A 17,829-nucleotide genomic window follows, 5' to 3' on the forward strand; every position below is an offset into this window, starting at 1 on the left:
AAATTAAAACCACAATAAGATATCACCTCACACCTGTCAGAATGGCTATCATCAATAAATAAAAAAAACAGCAAGTGTTGGTGAGGATGTGGAAAAAAGGGAACCCTCATACATTGTTGGTGGGATTGCAAATTGGTACAGCCACTATGGAAAACAGTATGGAGTTTTCTCAAAAAATTAAAAATGGATATACCTTTTGACCTAGCAATTGCACTTATGGGTATTTATCCAAAGAAAACCAAAACAATAATTCATAAAGATCTATGCACCCCAATATTCATGGCAGCACAATTTACAATAGCCAAGATATGGAAGCAACCTAAATGTCCATCAAGAGACAACTGGCTAAAGAAATTATGGTTCGTATATACAATGGAATATTACTCAACCATTAAAAAAATGAAATCCTACCATTTGCAATGACATGGATGGACTTAGAGGTTATTATGCTGAGTGAAATAAGTCAGACAGAGAATGATAAATACCGTATGATTTCACTTATATGTGGAATCTAAGGAACAAAAAGAACAAACTAATCAAAAATAGACTCACGAATATAGACGACAATCTGGTGATGACCAGAGGGGAGAGGAGTTGGGAGCTTGGGAGAATGGGGTGAAGGGTTAAAGAAGTACAAATTAGTAGTTAATAGATGGTCCCGGGGTTGGGGAGCACGGCATAGGGAATGCAGTTAGCATTAATACGATGGCTAAGTGGAGGGCCAGGGAAGGGTGGCAGCAATTGGGGGAATCATTTTATGAACTATACAGATGTCTAACCAATGTACTGTATACTTGAAACTCATTTAAATAAATAAATTTATTTTTTAAAAAAGCATCTGCTTTAAAACAATAGCCTAAATATCCATCAGTATACTTAATTAAACTATATGTCTACTACAACCAGAAACATAATAAAAATGCCCCTACGAACATCATTATTTAATATTGTTTCTAAGGACAATGTTTTTCTGGACAATGTAAGAAGGTATGAAGTAAAAATATTAGAAAGAGACAAAAGTATCATTATAGGTAGATAAAATAATGGCATAGGCAAAGGCTGAAAAACTAAGAATAAATAAAATATTTCTGCACAACAACAACTAAATCAAAATATTCTTATGTACTATCAATAACCAGCTGAAAATACAGTGAAAGGAAAAATTATGTTCACAATAGAATTAAAAAATTACTTAACACTTAAAATTAGTTTTAATTAAAACTCTGTGACCCTGATAAAACTCTAAAAATATTTACTAGAAGATATAGAAGAACTTGACTACTAGGATAGGTGAAGTATGTTCTGGATAACCAAAATAAATATCCACATTTCAAGTGGATATTTCATTGGCATGTTAGAAGGACTAAAAAAATAATTCTAAGTCCACCTGATAAAATAAACATGCCAGCCTATTAAAGATAATTATGAAAATTAAGGGTAATATAGGAGACCTAACTCTCCCAGATTTTATAGCTTACTATAATGGTTCAATTGTTAAATAGTGCTACATCAGCAGAGGCTGACCTTGGCCTGCACAGAGTCCCTCCCAAGAGGCCACAGAACCAATACGGCCAGAGGCTGGCATCAGACCACAACAGAACACCACCTAACTAGCTCCACAAGCAACACACCCAAAAGGTGGTCTCAACAGGTACATGAGCCTGCTAGGGCCAATCCCACTATGTGGGACCAGCCCCCACACAGCAGCTCAAGTCATACCCTGTGGGCGTGGCCAATCCTCACAACCAGGTGGCCCAAGAGTCAATCCCACTCACGGACATGCCAACAGCAATCAAAGCTCAACTATAACAGGAAAGCACACATAACCCACACAAGCAACATTCCTGGAGTTCCTGGTACATGTGATCAGAGAGACTAAACCACTGGGCCACATAAGGCACCTGTTACATAAGGCCACCTGGCCAAGACTGGGAACATAACAAATCTACCTAATACATTGAAATGAACACAGAAACACAACTAAAATGAGAAAAAGAAAAGAAATATGATGCAAATGAAACAATAGGATAAAACTCCAGAAAAAAAACTAAATGAAATGGGAGGCAAGCAACCTACCAGATAGAGTTCAAAACACTGGTTATAAGGATGCTCAATGAATTTAGGAGATGAGCTCAGTGAGAACTGCAACAGAGAGATAGTAAGCATAAAAAAGATGCAGAAAACATAAAAAAAATCAGTGAGAAATGAATAATACAATAACTGAAATGAAGACTACACCAAAAGGAATCAACAGATGTGATGAAGCAGAAGATCAAATCAGCGATTTAGAAGACCAGGTAGCAGAAAACACCCAATCAGAACAGCAAAAAGAAAAAAGAATCAAAAAAAAAAAATAAGGAAAATCTAAGAGACCTCTGGGACAAATATCAAGCACACCAACATTTGCATCATAGTGGTACCAAAAAGAGAAGAGAGCAAGGGATTGAGAACCTATTTGAAGAAATAATGACAGCAAACTTCCCTAACCTGATGAAGGAAATAGACATACAAGTCCAGAAGTGCAGAGTCCCAAACAAAAGGAACTCAAATGGGCCCACACAAGCAAGACACATCGTAATTAAAATTCCAAAAGTTAAAGACAAAGAGAGAATCCTAAAAGCAACAAGAGAAAGGCAGGTAGTTACTTTTAAGGGTACTCCCATAAAAATGTCAGCTAATTTCTCATCAGAAACATTGCTCGCCAGAAGGGATTAGCATGAAATATTCACAGTGATGAAAAGTTTGAACCTACAATGAAGACTACTCTACCCAGTAAGCTATCAATTAAAATGGAAGGTGAGATCAAGAGCTTCCCAGAGAAAAGCTAAAGAAATTCATCATGAACAAGCCAATATTATAAGAAATGTTAAAGAGAATTCTTTAAAAAGACAGGGAAAACAAAAATAAATAAATATGACTAATAACACGGCAATAAATATGGACCTATCAATAATCATGTTAAATGTAAATGGATTAAATGTCCCAAACAAAAGACATAGCATAGCTGAATGGATTAAAAAAAAAAAAGATCCATACATATGCTGTCTACAAGAGACCCACTTCAGAACAAATGACGCATAAAGACTAAAAGTAAAGGAAAGATATTTCATGTAAATGAAAATGAAAAAAAAAGTTGGAGTAGCAATACTTATATAAGACAAAAAAGGCTTTAAAACAAAGGCAGTAATAAGAGACAAAGAAGGGCATTACATAATGATAAAGGGATTAATACAACAAGACAACATAACCCTAGAAAATATATATGCACCCAACATAGGAGCATCTACACATATAAAGCAAATATAGACCTACATAAAGGGAGAGATTGACATTAATATACCCCAGTAGGAAACTTTAACACCCCATTGACCCCAATGGACAGATGTTCCAGACAGAAAATCAACAAGGAAACAGCAGCCTTAAATAACACACTAGACCAGATAGATTTCATGAAACTTTCAGTGTTTTACCCCAAAGCAGCAAAATATACAGCAAACATGGAACGTTTTCCAAGACAGACCACATGTTAGGCCACAAAATAAGTTTCACTGAATTTAAGAAGACTGAAATCATACCAAGTATCTTCTCCAACCACAATGGTATGAAATTAGAAATCAATTATAAGAAAAAAACTGAAAATTACACAAACACATGAAGGCTAAATAACATGCTACTAAACAGTGAATGGGTTAACAATGAGATCAAGGAAGAAATCAAGATACCTAAAGACAAATAAAAATGAAAACACAATGACCCAAAATCTATGGACATGGCAAAAGCAATCCTAAGAGAGAAATTCATGTTGATACAGGCCTACCTCAAGAAACAACAAAAACCTCAAATAAACAATCTAATCTTAACACTTAAAAGAACTAGAAAAAGAACAGCAAACAAAACCCAAGGTGAATAGAAGAAATGAAATAATAAAGATCAGAGCAGAAGTAAATGAAACATAATCTAGAAAAACAATACAAAAAATCAATGAAACCAAGAGCTGGTTCTTTGAAAGGATAAACAAAATTGATAAACCTTTAGTCTCATCAAGAAAAAAGGAGATAGGCACCAAATAAATAAAATCAGAAATCAGAGACGTAACAGCAAATTCCACAGGAATACAAAGGATTATAAGAAAGTACAAAGAGCAAGTATATGCCAACAAATTGGACAATCTGGAAGAAATGGATACAGTCCCCGAAATATACAATCTCCCAAGACCGAATCAAGAAGAAACAGAAAATCTGAACTGACCAATTACCACCAACGAAATTGGATCAGTAATCAAAAAACTCCAAAAAAAAACAACATTCCTAGACTGGATGGCTTCACAGATAAATTCTACCAAACATTCAAATAAGAATTAACATTTTTCTTCTCAAACTATTCCAAAAAATTCAAGAGAAAAGGCTCCCAAGTTCATTTTATGAGGCCACCATTACCCTAATTCCAAAACTAGACAAAGACATTACCAAAAAAATTATAGGTCAATATCCCTGATGCACATAGATGCAAAAATCGTCAACAAAATATTAGCAAACCAAATCCAGCAATACATTAAAAGAATCATCATATACTATGATCAAGTGGAATTTATTCCTGGGATACAAGGTTGGTTCAATATCCACAAATCAATTAATGTGATACACCACATTAACAAAATGAAAGACAAAAGTCATATGATCATATCAATAGATGTAGAAAAAGCATTTGACAAAATTCAGCATCCATTTATGTTAAAAACTCTCAGCAAAGTGGGAACTGAGGGGACATACTTCAAGAAAATAAAGGCCATATACGACAAGCCTACAGCTAACATCATACTCAAAGGGGAAAAGATAAAAGCATTATCTTTAAGATCAGGACCAAGACAAGGATGTTCACTTTCACCACTTTTATTCACCATAGTATTGGAAGTCCTAGCCACAGCATTCAGACAAGAAAGAGAAATAAAAGGCATCCAAATTGGAAAGGAAGAAGTAAAACTGTCTTTACTTGCAGATGACATGATACTATATAGAGAGAACCATAAAGATTCCACCAAAAAAACTATTAGAACTAATAAATGAATTCAGTAAAGTAGCAAGACACAAAATTAATATTCAGAAATCAGTGGCATTTTTATACACCAATAATGAACTATCAGAAAGAGAAAGTAAGAAAACAATCTCATTATATCAATTATATCAAATAAAATATAATACCTAGAAATAAATTTAAATAAGGAGATAAAAGACCTGTACTCAGAAAATTATGTCACCGAAGAAAGAAATTGAAGATGATACAAATAAATGGAAGCATATACCGTGTTGATGGATAGAAAGAATCAACATTGGTAAAATGTCCATACTACCCAAAGCAATCTGTAGATTCAATGCAATCCCTATTAAAATACCAATGGCATTTTTCAGAGAACTAGAACAAATAATCCTAAAATGTATATAAAATCATAAAAGATCTCAAATAGCCACAGCAATCTTAAAAAAGAAGAACAAATTTGGAGGTATCACACTACCTGATATCAAGCTATATAACAAGGCTACAGTAACCAAAATAGCATGATATTGGCATAAAAACAAATACATAGATCAATGGAAGAGAATAGAAAGCCCAGAAATAAATCCATGCCTATATATTCATTTAATATATGACAAAGGAGGCAAGAATATGCAATGGGATAAAGACAGTCTATTCAATAAATGATGTTGGGAAAACTGGATACATGCAAAAAATGAAATTAGACCATCTTCTTACACCATATACAAGAACAGACTCAAAATGGATTAAAGACTTACAGTAAGACCAGAAACCATAAAACTCCTAGAAGAAAACACAGGCAGTAAACTCTTTGACATTGCACTTAATAAATTTTTTCTGATTATCTCCTCAGGCAATGGAAACAAAAGAAAAAATAAACAAGTGAGACTACATCAAACTAAAAAGTTTTTGCACAGCAAAGGAAACCATCAACAAAATGAAAAGACAACCTACATAATGGGAGTAGATATTCACCTATGATACATTGTATAAGGGGCTGATATCCAAAATTTATAAAGAACTCATACAACAACAAACAATCCAATTAAAAAATGGACAGAACACCTGAATAGGTATTTCTCCTAAAGGGAAATACAGATGGCCAATAGACTTATGAAAAGATGCTCAAGGTCACTAATCATCAGAGAAATTCTAATTAAAACCACAATAAGCTATCACCTCACACTTGTAAGATGTCTATCACCAATAAATCAACAAATCAACAAGTGCTGGCGAGGATGTGGAGAAAGACACCTTTGTGCACTGTTGGTGGGATTGCAAATTGGTATGACAGCTTGGAAAACAGTTTGGAGGTTCTTCGAAAAATTAAAACTAGAACTACCTTTTGGCCCAGCAATTCCAATTCTAGGTATTTATCGAAAAAAAAAAACACTAATTCATAAAGATGCATGCACCCCAATGTTCACTGCAGCACTATTTACAATAGCTGAGGTATGGAAGCAACCTAAGTGCCTATCAATAAATGACTGGATAAAGAAGTTACGGTACACATATTCAATGGAATATTACTCATCCATTAAAAAAATGAAATCTTACCATTTGCAATGACATGGGTGGCCTAGGGGGTATTATGCTGAGTGACAGAGAAGGACAAATAGCATATGATTCCACTTATATGCTGAATCTAAGAAACAAAAAAAACAAACAAATAAAACAAAAAGACTCACAGATACAGAGAACCAAATGGTGGTTGCCGTAGGGGTGAGGGATTGAGGGCAGGGTGAAAAAAATGAAGAGAAGAGCTGTAAGGGTCATTTCCGAAGCAAGTGTCTTCGATGCTTATGTACTTCCCAAGCTGTATGTGAAACTACATTACTGTGTGAGTTGTGCCACTCACAGCAAGGTAGTCAGGAATCGCTCTCGTGAGGCCCAGAAGGACCAAACACCCCCACCCCAATTGAGACCTTCAGATGCTGCCCCACGACCTCCACCAAAGCCCATGTGAGGAGCTAACTCTGAAGAACTATTCTCTGGGAAAAAAATAAAATAGAAATTATATTTTTTAAAAAAGTGAAGTGAAGAAGTACAACAGTAGTCACAAACAGTCACGGGGCTGTAGAGTGCAGCATAGGGAATATAGGCAATAACATTGTAATGGCTATGTGTAATGCTAGATGGATACTAGGCTAATAGAAGGGATCGTTTCATAAATTATATAAATGCCTAACCATTGTGCTGTATACCTGAAATCAATTTTAAAAAAAGAAAGAAAAGAAAAAAAAATAGTGCTACACTAGAGTAAGAAGAGACACACTCATATGTGGAAAAGAATAGATAGTCTGGAAATAGACTCTATTACATATAGGAATTTAACACATGATGAAAGAGGAGTTACACATCAATAAGTGAAAAAAGTACTAACTTGGAAAAGCATCAGTGTATATCTCCACCTAAAATAAAGTATAACCCAAGATAAATACCAGAAAGATTATCAACTTAAATGTAACAAATCAACCCCTTGTACCCTCGAAAACACAATTATAAATGTGTCAAAGCCTTGAAAGACAGGATAACCATTTTCTAGGCCTAGGAGAAAAATACAATTATGGAAGAAAAAATTAAAATTAGATTACAAACACAAGTTATAACTTCAAAAGACCAAAATATAAATAAAAAAACAAACAAAATACTATTAAAAAATAACAACAGGCCTAAGGTGGAGTAACCTTCAAAACAGCAAACCAAGACTTAATTGCAGTTTCAGCCCCTCCCAGGAAATATGACTGTAATTCTCTGATCAACACTACTAGTGAGGTAACCTGCCTGATAAGATTCTTGCAGCCTTTCTCCTAAAGAAAGGTTACCTTGCCTGAATCAATCCTTTCTTTTCTTTTGCTAACAACTTTCTTGTCCCACCCAGTTTCTGCCTATAAAAACCTTCTATTTTGTACAATTTTTTGGAGCACTTCTCTATCTATCTACTAGGTGGGATGCTGTCTAATTCATGACTTATTCAATAAAGTCAATTAGATCTTTAAATTTACTAGGTTGAATTTTTGTTCATTAATAATATTAACAAAATTTTAGAAAATATGACATTTAATTTACTTTACAATTTTTTAATTAACGCTTAAAATACCCTTAAAAAATAAATGGAAAATACCTTAAAATTCGGGACTATATCAATAACTAGAAGTATTTGCTCTAAAAAATTATCAGATAAGAGCAAATTAAAATAACAATGAGGCACTCCTTCTGTTTGTTTCTCCTATTAAATGGACCTGGCGGGATTATTCATCATGGATAGGGTGTTAAATTACTACACTTCTAGCCTACAGCCATGTCACCCTGAATGTGCCCAACCTCATCTGATCTCAGAAGCTAAGCAGGGTCGGACCTGTTTAGTACTTGGATGAGAGACCACCTAGGAATACCAGGTGCTGAAGGTGTTAAAAATAATAATAAAAATAAGTTAATAAATAAATTACTACAATTCTTCTGGGGCAATGTGGTGCTATGAGGAGCCATTTTAAAATTCCTATACTACTTCTCAGAAACTCCATTTCTGGGCATATTGCCCAAAGAAACAACCCAAAATATGTAGAAACATATGTGCAAAGCTGTTCTTTGCAGCACTTTCTTTTATTAGAGAAAAAAACTATAGTATAGGAACCTAAAAGAAAGTATTTGGTGAATTATGGCACATTTATATACTCTTGGATTATGATGACGGTACTAATATGGTGTTTTTGAAAACTGCAACAAGAAAAATACTTAGGATATGTAGAAATGTTGAGTGAAAAAAAATGACAAAATGGTAACATACAATTATAACTATGTTTCTGAAAGCATGTATACTTAAACTATGTTTTAAAAACTATAACTATGTTTTTGGAAAATGGGGGCGGGGCGGGGAGAAAAGAAACAAAAAGCAAACAATAGTAGCAGTCTGGCGGAGGCCTGGCTGGGCTACGAACAGGAGGGCTCTGGGGTGAGCTTCCTGAGCCAGAGGCAGCAGGGGGGGAGGGGAGGAAAGCTGGCTGTGGAGAGTGGGTGACCTGAGGTGGAAGTGGGGTCGCTGGTTGGGGGAGTGCTTCCGGTGGCCAGACTGGTAGGCTCGGCGAGCTGTGCTGAGTGCCCGGCATCCAACTCCTCCGCTCGGGTACTGGGTTCTATTCCACCCTCCTACACACCCTTGGAGACCCAAACCTTTAAGCCAGAAGCCCAGCTCAGGGGGGCCATATGTGTGGTCTCTAAAGCACCTTGCAGTCTTTTAAAAGATTTTTGACATCTCAGGACTATTCCAAACCTAATGGAAGAGCTTCGCAGTATACCACCACCATGACCACCACCATGACCACCACCACACCCCGCCCCCTCCCCGCTGCCCGGAAGTGCCTTAATATCCCGGAAGTGCTTTGATATACCGGAAGTCGCTTTGTATAAAAGAGAAAGTGCTTCATAATCTCGGAAGCACACTGTAGGCTTGAACACCAAACCGAGCCTTTGGTAAATCTTGCATCTTTGCGACTTTTCCAAAGCACTTTGGAATCACAAACTCAGTGGAAAGCCTTTGACATCTCTGGAACACTGAGAACTGTGAAGGGCAAGTGAAGGAAAGGGGAACGGTCGATAAGCCGGCAGAGCGGCGGAGCGGCGCAAGGTCAAATACCACAGGAGCGGCACACAGGTAGGGTCCCCAGTAAACACAAATGCCTCCGGGAGCCCATTGATGTGACCCCAGCCGGCCAGCTCATAGTTCTACATCCCGTTCAGGAGGGGCAAGGAGCCCTGGGTGACTGAAAACCCAAAGGAGTACCTTGTGACTTTCAAGGCGAAGTTTTCCTGGGGCTCATTCCGCCAAAGATATTCCTCCTCCTCCTTCCGTTCATCAGGCCCAGGTGTGGGTGGAGCGGCCTCCAAAGACTGCCTAATTCGGAGGATTTCGGGTTCCTTTTGTTTCTGGAATCCCCTCTGCACCATCCCTTACGTGCTCTGCCAGCCCCTTTCTAGAAAAAATGGCTTCTCTAGAGGATGCCTACAATTTTAAAGTTAATTCCAAACACAGTTCCCGCAACTCCACGAACTCTGAATTTACAGCCAAAACTGAGGGTCAGAATGGTAACAATGAGGAACCAAACACGGTCCAGAGAAAGAGTAATAGACAGAGAGACCAACGCTCTTCAGAAACCTACAGGACAGCTATGCGAGGCATCTTGGTAAAATCGATGCCAAAAAGAAAGGGAGAGACTGCCACTGATGCAAAACCAAGCACAAGAGAGCATCCCAAACCTGGAGAAAGATCGGCTAGGGCTTTCACCTTCTCTATTCCAGAGTTCAAAGCAGAGAAGGAAAAGATAGTGATAAAGATCGGCAACTTGCAAGACCGGAGAGTGTTTATAGAGCCTCAGAAGAAACCCGGTGAGAAGCCACTTGGTGACCAAAGGGCAGTCATTTTTGAAAAAGGCTCTCCAGCCCTAAAATTTCTAGACAAATGTGACTCTCATTCAGAAATACAAAAGTGTAAAGAAAGGGATGTGGTGATTAAGCACCCCTCTTCAGGAAGTGACTGGTCTAATGTGGATGAGATTTCCACAGTCAGATTCTCTCCAAAGGAGCCAGTCTCACTGGGTCTCTCAGTTTTAAAGCCTTCATCCTTCACCACTGACTATGTCAAGTATCAGCCTCCTTTGTACAGTGATCCTTTGCAAGATTATGCCAGCCACTGGACCAGCAGTCCCAAGCCATCTCTCTGTCACTCCCTGGGCAGCAGCAGCAACAATACATCCAAGGCTAGGAAGAGCAGCTGGAGCTTCTTGAGTAATTATTCCTCCAACTCTACAGAGTGCTCCCGAAACTGGGCCAGAGACCTGAAGGTATCAGAGGAAGGTCATTCCCAGAATTCTCATTTTAATTTCCCCAGAAGTTCAAAAGCAAAGATGAAGGAGACATCATCATTTCTTTGGGGAAGACATGCATCTAGTTCCCTTCCAAGGAGCTACTGGGAGCAAAGGCTAAAGGAGGGTTTCATTGATACCCACTGTCACTTGGACATGCTCTATGCCAAGTTGTCTTTCAATGGGACCTTTACCAAGTTCAGAAAAATTTACAACCATTCCTTCCCTAAGGAATTTCAGGGCTGCATCTCTGATTTCTGTGACCCTCGCACATTAAGGGATGGCCTATGGGAGAATCTGTTGAAAGATGATCTGGTCTGGGGAGCCTTTGGCTGTCATCCCCATTTTGCACATTACTACAATGAGTATCAAGAAAGAAATCTTTTGCGAGCCTTAAGGCACCCCAAGGCTGTAGCATTTGGAGAAATAGGATTGGATTACTCTTATAAGTGCACTACACCTATCCCACAGCAGCACAAGATATTTGAGAGACAGTTGCAGCTGGCTGTGTCTCTAAAGAAGCCCTTGGTGATCCACTGCCGAGAAGCTGACAAAGATCTGCTGGACATCATGAAAAAATATGTGCCTTCTGACTACAAGATCCATAGGCATTGCTTCACTAACAGTTACCCAGTCATCGAGCCCCTTTTGGAGTACTTTCCCAACATGTCTGTGGGCTTCACAGCAGTCTTGACTTACGCTTCTGCCTGGGCAGCCCGAGATGCTCTGAAAAAGATCCCACTGGAGAGAATTGTTGTGGAAACTGATGCTCCCTACTTCCTTCCTCGTGGGGTTCCCAAAAGCCTTTGCCAGTATGCCCACCCAGGCCTGGCCTTGCATACAGTTCAAGAGATTGCCAGAATCAAAGATCAGCCACTCTACCAGATCTTGGCCATCTTGCGTGAGAACACTAGTCGCCTCTACAGTATTTAAATAGAGAGTATACAGTCAAGAGTCTTCCAAAAAAGGAGACCAGCAGCCCGACAACAGAGACTTGGTTTAGAGATTGCTAGAATCAAAGATCAGCCACTCTACTAGACTTTGGCCACCTTGCGTGAGAACACAAGTTGCTTCTACAGTATTTAAATAGAGCACAGTCAGGTGTCTTCCAGAAAAAGGAGACCAGCGATCTGACAACAGAGACATGGCTTGAACTCTACCTGTATCCTAGGTCAAGGATGTGTTCAGCAAACCCGTTGGTACAGAAAACACAAGGACAAGATGTTTTCCTCAAAACCTCTTCATAAGACTTCTGCTTCTGGATGGTAGGGTGAGGTACAGTGGGATGGGAGGAGAGGTAAGGGGACCTTGATTTTATCAGAGTTTTTCCTCCCAGCCAGATTGTGCTAGCATAGTCAGTAAAGAAGAAAGAGTACCATAGGGTACAATGGGTTTGCTAATCCAAATTCCTATTCTCTGCAGCCTGTGTTTTTGAGCAGTTGATGAAAAAAAGTCACCCTCCTACTTGTCTGAAAAAAAAGCAGGGAATGTTGAATTTTAAAAGTGAGCTAGGTGATTTATTCTGTTTATTCTCTAAATGTATTTATTATAAGAATTCTATAATCCATATGGTTGTTAAATTCATAAATTCAGTTACTGTTCAATTGGCGATTTCTTATCTCCAAAGATAAACCAACACTAATATATTTCATCTAAAAGGAAATTGATGTAGATAAAAATTTGTCAGTTAATAGTCATAATGTGCCAAGGGGGGCTGTGGAGGAGCTTGGAGTGATGGGGGCCAAGTTGGTTGAATCTTAGACTACCACTGAGATGAGTTTTAAATCTGAACTGAACTCCCAACCGTTATATAATTCTAAAGCTCTTCAGAGAACCAGTATATAACAGCAAATGTTCATTCAAATCGCTCTTATTCTTTACAAGGCCCAAATGTATACCACTTAGAAATACTGTTCTCCAGAAAGGCTTCAAAAGCATCAACAAGATAGGAACAGAGAAGAGCTTCAGCTGCCTGCTTGGCAAACAGCCGTCCTTTCTGAGAAATTAAAATGAACCCACATTTTAAAATATTTGAGTTAAGAAATTTAACTTTGCCAGGCAAAGCACACACCTAAATCCAGAAGTCCCATTATTAGATGAGAAATGCCATTTTAAAAATGGAAAGCCTCTTTTATTCTCAAACTAAATCAATGAAAATAGGCCCAGAATACTCCAGACTTCTCTAGTTTCCTTTGTACTCATTTATCTGGATCCAAGAAAATCAGCTGGCTCCTTACCATTTGGTTCTCAGCTCAAAAGTCTCATCCACAGAGAAGCTCTCTCTCCCTGGCCACCAATCTAGAGTACTCACCTCACCTGACAGGAAAAAAATCCTTGGCTTATTGTTTTGATTTAATCATAGCACTCAGCACTATTTGAGATTGTGTGGTTAATTTATATGCTCATTGGTTATCTTTCCCACTAGGTTGTAAGTTTACAAGCTTGTCAGTCCCTTTCACATTGTTCATATACCCAGTGTTAGAATAGTGCCTGGAACAGAGCAGGCACTCAGCAAAGATATCTCAAATTAACATATGAATGAATAAGTCTTAACACATGAATAAGAGTTAATGACAATATTTGGACAAGGGGATAGATATTAGGAAAAGAACAGAGAAATAAACCACCATATTTCTAGCACCCCACTTTAATTCAAAAGGCAAGGCAAGGATTAAAGGCCACCTATATTCAGCTGTTAGATGTCATTCATAATAAAAGAAATAAATAAGGTCAGGCCTTACCAGGAACTTGACAATTCATAGTCCCTGTGAATAACACTAAGTATGTCATATTTTCCCCTCTATAGAGAATACAGTCTTTTAAGATGAAGAAGTATAAGAAAGCTGTAGCTGGAGTTCTTCACTTCCCTTTAGCAGAACAAAAGAAGTTGATGTAATGTTAAAGGTGCGGTTTGATTCTATTTTCCAAGACAGAAAACCTTCAAAACCTAAGCCAATGTTTTGAATTAAGAGGGTTTTTTTCCATTTAATGTATACATTCAAATAGACATTGCTGAAAGTGTCTCTCTCAACCCACAGGAGCTCTGAGCTTTTTATAAAGGATTGCAGAAAAGAGGGTTCCATGGACATACATTGTGGGGGAATACTGAGTTGTACAAAGTTCCACAGATTATTTTTTATTTCAGGATCTTGCAAGTCCTTTGATAGTTAACGTGAGCCACAAACACCCAAGAGGGTGTTTCTTGAAGTTACTTCTAGATTATTTTGAGGTATAAATCAGTGAGCTCAAGTTCTTTAAGAACATAAGCTTAGGAAATGCTACGTCAGTCACACACTTGCTGTTGCATATTTCTACTCATATTTCTACTCACATCCTAATATCGTCTTTCATTTACCTTTCTCATTACATAAGATCTGTGGAGAACAAAATGTCATTTAGCTGGTGTTAGAAAAGTGACATTACTAAGAGGGCATTTTAAAAATGGGTGTGAGTAAATGGTTGCACTTATAAGTATGCATTTAACAAGATAAAGAGGATATACATATAATTAATTTTCCTTTCCAAAAAAAAAAAAAAAAAAGATCTTTTCATATGGAGAAAATACTTCTTACCTGCTCCTCTCTCTCTACATTTGTTATGGCAAAACTCTGCGGTGTTTCTAACATGCAAGAAAGAGCCTTGCCATAATTCAGTCTTATTTCTTCAAGAATGGGAGTGGGTAATGTCTTTTTTGAGTATAGTATATCTAGGGTGACCTAAGTCAAGAATCGCAATCTTCCTTATTTCATTAATGAAGTAAAGAACATTTCATCTATTCACGTTACTAGTAAAAAACAAACAACAACAACAAAAAAGCCCACTCAAAAAAAAACCTCGTAATTCAGATGTGCAAAATTTGGGGCACTTTGTAAACAGCTTTCTACTAAAGTGATGGATATTCCATTGAACCTCGAAAGAATGATGATTTAGCATTCGTATGTTTGTATGGCACGTGGTGTGTCTACTCACCCATTCTGGTGGCATTAGCCATGAAGGCACCTGGTGATCTAGAAATTCAATTTGCCGTTAGTGGTCCCTGGGCCATCAGTCAGCCCAGAGTCACAGGGCCTCTCAGGCCCATTAACGGGCTCTCTGAACCTTGGCAGTCTTCACTGCACATCAGTATTTCGCTTCACTTAAATTTTAGAAAGGCAGCTACTTCTACCTTTAAAACTAAAAAGGAACAAACTGTCCACTTTGTCTCAGGAGATAGGAGATAGGAGATTTTTTTCAGTTGGCCTTTATTCATATCGGACTTCGGGATTAGTACCTGCTTATTGTAGAATTTTTGAGACTACTAAAGAGCACAAAGTGAGAAAAAATAGTCTATAATCCTACTACGTAGAGACACTCACTCTGACAACTGGAGTAACTCTTTGGTGGTTTCTCTAATATTATTGGCCAATTCCAGCATTGTTCTCCTTGAGTCAATTTTGCTAGTTAATGTTTATTATAATATTCACTTTACTTCATAATTAGCATAAGCTATACATTTTACTGCCTCTGAATTTGTGATTTAAATACATTATTTTGTGTACTTTTGTTTGCTTTCCCGAGCAAACAAGCTAGAAGTTTAATTCAGTTGTTTTAAAGAATCAGCTCTTAGACTTCTTGTTCAAATCTACTCTGTTTACTGATTTATAAAATTCTGCTTTTAAGTTTATGAAATTTTTCCTTCAGTTCTCATGTCTGGAGGGTTTTTGTGTGTGTGTGTGCTTTTTCTAATGCCTTAAGTTAAATGCTTAGTTTATTTTTAATTTGGGAAGGAAGGAGAACAAAGCCTCCAATGCTATAAATTTGCCTGTAATTGTAACTCTGCTATATCTATAGGAATTTTTATTTTAATGAAGTTTACTTTCCCATCATAAAAATTAATGCATATGTATTACAAAAATATGAAAATAGGAACAGAAAGAAATGCAGAATATTTCTACCTTGAACTCATTATTTTGTTAATATCTTACCTAATGAAATTGTGATTATATAGCTATGCCAAATTATATATATACTTTTAAAAATGCATGTTTTCTCTCCAATATTCTCTGAAGATTAACATACCACAAAATCCCACCATGAATCTATACACAATATTCATGTTCTGGTGTATTTTTATTTAGTCTTTTTTAAAAAAAAAACAGTTAAAAACACAAAGTATATATGTTTATTAAGCAGAGTTTGCAGGTCTGAGAAAAAGATACAAAGATAAGCTTTTTTCCCTCTTGATTGAGAGATTTTAACTATTCGTTGTTATTTTGATTTTTTGGAGAATTGTCAGTTCAAGTATTAATTCTAAAAATATATACTGAAACTCACCTTAAAAGTAATATATTGTTCTTTTTTATATCTTTATCTTGCATTTGGGACACAATGTATTATTGTTTATTACTCTTTTATCTTCCATTAAACATTTAAAATGTTCACATTCTGCTTTGAACTTTATATTTTATAATTATAAGTCTGTTTCTATTGCTTACCACTAATCCTTTTATTTCATGAATTTCCCATTGTTGAACTGTTTAATCTGTTTTATAATTGGCTGAAGTACATCTTTAAGCAACTTTCTCAGGAAAAGTATGTAGATGGAATATTTGTGAGAAATTATATATCTGAGAACATCTTTCTGTTGCTTTCACTAATGTATAATACCTTGGCTGAGTCTAGAATTTCTGGGTCACAAACGTTTTTACTTTATCTTTGAAATTAACACAAAATTGCCAGGATATGTCAAATTATTGGTCTCTCTTTTGTTGTTTTCTGTGGTACACAGTAAGCATTCCATCTACAGACCTATGTCTTTTAATAATTCACAAAGTCAGTCTTGTTTTTATTAATGTCTTATGGTATGCTAAATTGATTCAGTTGCTTTTAATCAGCTTCAAGTCCTTTAAGAACAACTGTCTGTATATTAGAACTCCATCCTCTGTCCAACCTTTCAATATCTATTTCATTGTTCTTATATCTGACCTTTTTCTCTCCATTTTGGGAGAATTTCTCAAGTTTGCCTTTTCCACCATTCATCCCATTTTCTCCAGTTTCAATTTTTTTCTTTACTACATATAATGCATTTTTTTGTTTTCTCACACTTCCTTCTTCTGTGAGCTCCCTTTGCCTTTTGGCCTACAGTCTCATTCAGTAATATTTTAAATGTATTCTCTTGTTCTATTTTCTCCTTCCAGCCTTCACTTCACGGAGTCTGCTTTAACTGCTTACTTTATTACTTCCTTGCACTCAACAGAAAGCACAAAGCAAAGTTAAAAATCTTCATTTTCCTATAGAAAACATATTTTGAAATAAATATTTTTCTTCCACTGCCTCAAATACTATGTTCTTCTCCATTTATGTTGCAGTGTCTTTTCAGAAACCTTATGTTGGGTTTCTTTGTTCACTCTTAAACAAAGAACAGTCTATCCAGACTGGTGTTTTCCCCAAAATAAGATGGGTAGGTTCTCTTCCCCATCCTTCACCATCTATTCTAATGTTCTGACTCCTCTCGGTGGGAGGCTGGTTGATAGAAATTCATATACAGCATGTTAAGAGAAGTAGGGAGAGAACAAGGGCTACGGATAGTCCCCTGCAGAAAAAATTTCAAATTTTTCCATATTAACATTTTATAAATTGATCTGACTGCCACTCCAGGAATAGAACATGTGTAGCCAGTCCTTCGTGTGTATCGCCTATCACATCAGAGAACTGCCTTAATTCAGAGCCTGCTTTTCCCTCAGTGTGACGATTCCTCGACCTCCTAGTGACACTCTTGATCCATCAATAGCTGTGAAAGTAAACCAAGTAGAAGCCCCTACAGATTGTCCTAACCCCCAACTCAATTCTTGTCACTTTCTTAGGAAGTGGAATTGAACATTGGTTTTGGTATATTTCTTTAATATGATCCCATCTGCACTGTATCTAGTGGAAATTCTTCATCAAAGTTTGCAGCATGAAG

General features: G+C 37.0%; 2 protein-coding genes and 1 pseudogene across 2 annotated transcripts in view; 2 read left to right on the forward strand and 1 right to left on the reverse strand.

Moving 5' to 3' along the window:
• Window positions 1-11,822, forward strand: part of LOC120593673 (putative deoxyribonuclease TATDN2) — an 18,387-nt gene extending 6,565 nt beyond the window's left edge. The window contains 5 exon segments of the mRNA XM_039851560.1: window positions 9,637-9,686; window positions 9,689-9,733; window positions 9,736-9,810; window positions 9,813-9,943; window positions 9,945-11,822. Of these exon segments, the coding sequence (XP_039707494.1) occupies window positions 9,637-9,686; window positions 9,689-9,733; window positions 9,736-9,810; window positions 9,813-9,943; window positions 9,945-11,822 (2,179 nt within the window).
• EFHC2 (EF-hand domain containing 2) overlaps window positions 1-17,829 on the reverse strand; it is a 168,706-nt gene that overhangs the window by 115,235 nt on the left and 35,642 nt on the right. The window lies entirely within an intron of this gene.
• Window positions 8,323-8,441, forward strand: LOC120593703 (uncharacterized; annotated as a pseudogene).

The sequence above is a fragment of the Pteropus medius genome, unplaced genomic scaffold (genome assembly GCF_902729225.1).
Source record: "Pteropus medius unplaced genomic scaffold, Ma_sr-lr_union100, whole genome shotgun sequence".
NCBI classification, from domain to species: Eukaryota; Metazoa; Chordata; class Mammalia; order Chiroptera; family Pteropodidae; genus Pteropus; species Pteropus medius.